The sequence below is a fragment of the Vicia villosa genome, unplaced genomic scaffold (assembly GCF_029867415.1).
Source record: "Vicia villosa cultivar HV-30 ecotype Madison, WI unplaced genomic scaffold, Vvil1.0 ctg.000279F_1_1_2_unsc, whole genome shotgun sequence".
Classification (NCBI taxonomy): domain Eukaryota; kingdom Viridiplantae; phylum Streptophyta; class Magnoliopsida; order Fabales; family Fabaceae; genus Vicia; species Vicia villosa.
The window spans coordinates 90001-95926 of record NW_026705118.1 but is presented as its reverse complement, the minus strand read 5'-3'; the positions used below and the strand labels follow the sequence as shown (position 1 = coordinate 95926).

The window sequence follows — 5926 nt, the reverse complement described above, 5'->3', positions numbered from 1 at the left end:
GATTTTTTTCTTCCAATAACTCATTAACAATTTAATCAACATTAAGAAGAGGATTACAATGTAGAAAGACTCTCAAAATTATCTCGAAGGGCCATCAGAAATTGAATGAGACGCTTCTTTTCTCTTTGCTCGATGTATGCTTTGATGAACTTTTATTCCAATTCTATAAGAGCTAATTGATCCCATAAATTAGTCATGGAAGAATAAATTTCTTGAATGGTCATATTGTTTTGCTTAAGAGCCCTAATGCAATTCTCCAACTAATACCATTTTTTAAAATTAGACTTATTAAACCAATATTTCAAATGATCTCAAACCTCCTTAGCAGTATCATACTTTGCTAGTTACACATCTATTGACTGAAAAATGGAATTAATAATCCAAGCGAGGATCTTCGAATTACTAACATCCCATGTTCCCAACTTTTTGCATATGCTACTTCATCTTTTTTATTGGTGGGCCAAACATAAGTTCCATTAACATAACTCCATATCTTTTTTCCTTTAAAACAATTTTTAATTACAAACTCCAATAATAATAATTTTTCATTGAACACTAATAGATCAAAGAGAATAATTTTTTTCACTGGTCATTAATACTTTTCTAAAAATTTAATGTTCAAACAAATTCAAATATAAAACCTAAAAGAACTTCTATAAAAAAAAATTGTGGAGAAAAATTATAAACACAAAACTGACAATAGGAAGAAGAATAATTGTACATCATTCTCTGATGGGAGCGAAGCGAACTCGGGGGCGACCAAGATTGACGGTGCCGACGGGGACGAAAAGCTCGGTGCCGCCGGTAAGCCAACCGGTAGTAACACCGGAGAATAAGGAAGATGAATTGGCGGATTCAACAGCGGAGAAGAAGGATGATGAATTGGTGGATTCAACAGCGACTGCATCGGGGAGAATTAGCAAGGGGATTCCAACTACTCCAATTGAAACCCTAACTGAGACCAAGGAGGAACCTGAGAAGAAGCGAAGGTTATGGGTGGATGTGATTAGTGACAATCGAAACCCAGCGAAGGGAAAATCTCTACACTATGTTGCGCATGTGGTATCTAATGGTGAAATTGAAGTAGAGATTGATGATGGTGACCTAGCTTCGGAACTTCAGTTTTGGGAGAATGCTTTGATTTTGTATGTGATGGGCGAGGATTTGAGTATGCACGCGATCAAAAATTTTATGCAGAGGATGTGGAATTTTGTCCAATTACCAGATCTGTTCTACCATAATGAAGGCCACTTCATCTTGCGATTCAAGAACTCGGAGGATATGGATTTGGTGCTAAGGAAGGGCCCGTATTCTATCAGAGGAATGCCAGTGTTGATCAAGGAGTGGAGCCCAGAGTTCAATCTCAAGACAGATTTACTCAAAACCCTTCCTATTTGGATTAAGCTCCCAATGCTTCCCCTTCAGTTATGGGGAACATCTAGTCTGAATAAGATAGGTAGTGCCCTGGGTACTCCAATGGTGACAGATGAGTGCACTGCTAACAAGTTGAGAGTATCCTATGCCCGCATATTGGTGGAGGTGGATATCACAAAGAAGCTGCTAGATGAGATTACCATCCATAGTAGAGGTCAGAGACTAAAGCAATTGGTGGAATATGAATGGCGCCTGAAATACAACGATAAATGCCTAAAGGTTGGACATAGCTGTGGTGAGAAGCCCCTAGTCAAGAAATGGAAGCCTATTGTGAAGAGAACAGAGGATCTGAAGCCAGGGGAGCCAAAGCAAGATGTCACTGAAGTGCCTACCACTAAGGAGCCATAGCAAGAATTAGTAGGAGCCTCAACACCTAAGGAGAATCAGTTGGAAAATGCTGCTCAAGATGAAGATAAGGAGTGGACAAGAGTGCACAAAACTGGGAGAGACAAAAGTAAGAAGCCCCTTTTCCCTGAATCTGCACAATTTTTAGACTGTCTAAATGGGTTTGAAGCCTTAGGGGTTGTGAATGATCACCTAGTGGATGTTGATAGAGGCCCATGTTAATCTCATGGAACATTAGGGGGCTAAATAAAACTGGGAAAATTAGAGAGATAAGCTCCCATCTCCTTAAATTCCAAGCTGAGATTATCATTCTTATTGAGACTAGAGTCAAAAAGAAGAACTGTAAGACTGTTAGAGATAAACTTTAGTTAAAAGGTACTTTTCTTGACAATTATGAGCATCATGATAATGGAAGAATTTGGATCCAGTGGGATAACTCAAGGTTGGATATTAGACATGTCTGTAGTTCTGCTCAATTTATCCATTGTGGGGTTTATGATATGATGGGAGGTTTTAAATTATGGGTGACTCCAGTCTATGCCTTTAATTAGTTGGAGCATAGGAAGAATCTTTGGAAACAAATGATCAATCTGCAGAGACAATATCCTGGACCCTGGTGTGCAATTGGGGACTACAACAATGTAGCTCATGCCAATGATAGAATGGGTGGTAATATGGTGGTGGAAGCTGAATATAAGGACTATAATGATATGCTGGGTAGTACAGGGCTCTGTGAGATGGATAGCAGAGGAAGTCACTTCACATGGAGCAATAAACAAAGTGCAAACCCTATCTACTCCAGAATTGATAGGCTTACAGCTAACACTGAATGGTTTCAGGATAATGGTAGCCTTATTCTGAATGTTTTGAATCCCCGCATCTCTGATCATGCAGCATTACATCTTAATGATCCTGGCATTAATAAAATGAGGAAAAGGCCTTTCAGATTTACTAATAGCTAGGTCAATATTGAAGGTTTTCAGGATGTAGTGAAGGAGAACTGGAGTAAACCTATGAATGGAAAGCCTATGGAAATTCTATGGAAGAAACTTATGAGATTGCAGCCTGTTCTTAGAGCTCTTAATAGACCTGTATCTGATCTGCAGAAGAAGATTGATACATCTAGAGCTAACCTGGAGAAGGCTCAGGAGGAGTTAAGGACCAATCAGATGGATGCTGACATTATAGAGAAAGTTAAAGTTCATACTGAGGAGCTAATTACTTGTAATGATATGCTAGCTATGAGTCTAATGCAGAGAACTAAGATTGATTGGATAAAGATGGGGGATGAAAGCAAGGCTTATTTTCATGCTTATCCTAAGTCCAGGGATAATAACAAAAGTATCCAATTCTTACAGAGAGAGGATGGTAGTTTTATTACTAACCAAAAAGATATTGAAACTGAGTTTTTAAGCCTGTATAGGAACTTGATGGGTACTGCTACTCAAAGAACCACTCATGTTAACATTGATGCTATGAGAAAGGGTAAACAACTGAACATGACTCAATGCAATTTTTTGGTGAGCAAAATTACTACTAAGGCGATCAAGGATGCACTTAGTGGTATTGGAGATTTGAAATCACCAGGGATTGAGGGATATGGTTCCAAGTTTTCCAAAGTCTGCTGGGACATTGTCAACAGGGATGTCACTGCAGCCATTGAGGAATTCTTCACACAGGGCAGCATCCTTAAAAACTTCACTAGAACTATTGTGACCCTCATCCCAAAGACTACTGAAGCCAAACATGCTAGAGACTATAGACCTATTGCAGGCTGCTCAACTGTCTATAAGATAATTTCAAAGATCATGACAAAGAGGTTAGGAATTGTTTTGCCTAGTATCATTAGCCTTAATTAGTCTGCATTAATTCCTGCGCAAGTAGTTCATAACCACATTATGTTGGCTTATGAATTACTGAAAGGATACACTAGGAAAGGTGGACCTCCTAGGTGTATGCTTCAATTGGACTTACAAAAAGCATATGATATGGTTGATTGGACTGCACTTGACACTGTTCTGCATGAAATTGGTATGCCTCATATATTCATCCATTGGGTCAAAGTTGCTGTAACCAATGTCTCTTATGAGTTCAACATCAATGGGCACACAAGTGACATTATGGAGGAAAGGAGAGGGCTGAGGCAAGGGGATCCAATCTCCCCCTTGCTATTTGTGATAATGATGGAATATCTTGATAGACTTTTGAAGAAGATGCACACTGATCAGAAGTTTAATTTCCATTTTAAATGTGAGAAGGTTGGTCTAACCAACCTCACTTTTGCTGATGACATTCTTTTATTCTGCAGGGGAGATATTAGCTCTGTACATATGCTATTACAGACTGTTCAGACCTTCTCTGATTCTACTGGTCTTGTGGTAAATCCAAGAAAGTGCAAGGTTTTCTGTGGAGGCATGGACAGTAGAGACAAGGAGCAGTTGATAAGAGCAACTGGGTTTACTGAAGGGCAGTTGCCAATGAGGTACCTTGGTATTCCTATCACTAGCAAGAGATTAAACATCAATCATTACATGCCTTTAATAGATAAAATCATGGCTAGGATCACTCATTGGACATCCAGGCTTCTAAGTTATTCTGGTAGAATCCTACTTGTTAAAAGTGTGATTTTGGCAATAACACAATACTGGATGCAGTTCCTGCCTATACCTCAATTTGTCATCAAGAAAATCAATAATATGTGTAGGATGTTTGTCTGGAATGGAAGCATAAATGCTGGCAGAAAAAGCCCTGTGGCTTGGAAGACTTTGTGTAGACCTAGAGCACAGGGAGGGCAAGGAATTCTGGACCTACACATTTGGAACAACATTGCAATGATCAAGTGCCTATGGAACCTGTGTAGGAAGTCAGACAACTTGTGGGTCAAGTGGATCCACATGTACTATTTGAAAAACAACACTGTTATGGAAGCTAAGCTCAGTCAAAACTGTTCTTGGGTGATAAAGAGAATCATGGAAGCTAGAGAAGAGGTGCAGCAACATCAGCAACTTTGGGATAGAATGCTGAATCAAAATAGGTTCAAAATGAAGCTGATGTATGATGCCCTAATTGATCATGATAATGTAGTTGACTGGAGAAATGTGTTCCATAGAAATATGGCTAGACCTAGGGCTAACTTTATCACTTGGATGCTATGCCATGAGAAACTTGCAACTAATGACAGGCTTAGGAGATTCAACTTGATCACTGATAGTATTTGTAGCATTTGTAAGACTGCTGATGAGTCTATTGCTCACCTCTTCTTTGAATGCAGGGAGAATCGTGAGGTGTGGAGTCAGATTCTGCAGTGGATAGAGAACAATCACAGTCCTCTTCCATGGCCTGATGAATTGAGATGGTTAACAAAGGAGGCCAATAAGAAAGGTTGGCGGGCCAGCCTACTGAAAATGGCTTTTTCTGAAACGGTATACGGTATATGGTATAGAAGAAACAATATTGTCTTTGCTAAAGGAGCTATTACTAATATAGTTAATAGTATTGTAGATAATATTGTGTATAGAAGTTGGTTGTCTAAGAAACTTAGAGACCATATGGCTCTCTTGATGATGTAATTAGATTACTTTGTTAGGTTGGATCTTTTGAGCACCCTCTGTACATAACAGCTTTTTGAGGTAATATATATCCTATTTGCTTCAAAAAAAAAAACTGACAATAGTAATCAATTTAATGAGAAAGAAAACAAATCGTAACAACAAGTCAGAGGAGAACATTTATTTTTGCAAATATCTAATTGAGGCAACAAGTTTTGACACCATGTTAACAAAAGAGAAGAGAAACCCTCAAGGGTTGATATAGTGGTGGAGGTCTGAGTTTTGAGAGTGTGCTGCTCTCAAAATTCTAAATTCAAATTCTACTAGATGTTAATAATTTTTATATTGGGTTAGTCCATACAAAACAGAACTTTAACTTTAAACAGAACCCGCACTATCTTCATAACTACAGTAGTGGAAAAAAAAAACTATTATATATTGTTCCGATATTCTAAGGCTAAGTTGTTCTCCATTTAAGTTTTAAGTTTGTAGACAAAATTGTTTAAATTCCACCATTTCAAAAATCAAATGATTCACTTTACTTTATTTATTGAATTTCATATATTTTAGTGTACAAATTAAGAGGTTAATCTAACAAA

At 38.2% G+C, this 5926-nt stretch overlaps 1 protein-coding gene across 1 annotated transcript; it reads left to right on the top strand.

Moving 5' to 3' along the window:
* The first annotated feature begins 2360 nt into the window (after window positions 1-2360).
* Window positions 2361-2741, top strand: LOC131626265 (uncharacterized). Its single transcript, XM_058897097.1, has one exon. The coding sequence runs from the start codon at window positions 2361-2363 to the stop codon at window positions 2739-2741; it is 381 nt and encodes a 126-aa protein (XP_058753080.1).
* The last annotated feature ends 3185 nt before the right edge of the window (window positions 2742-5926 follow it).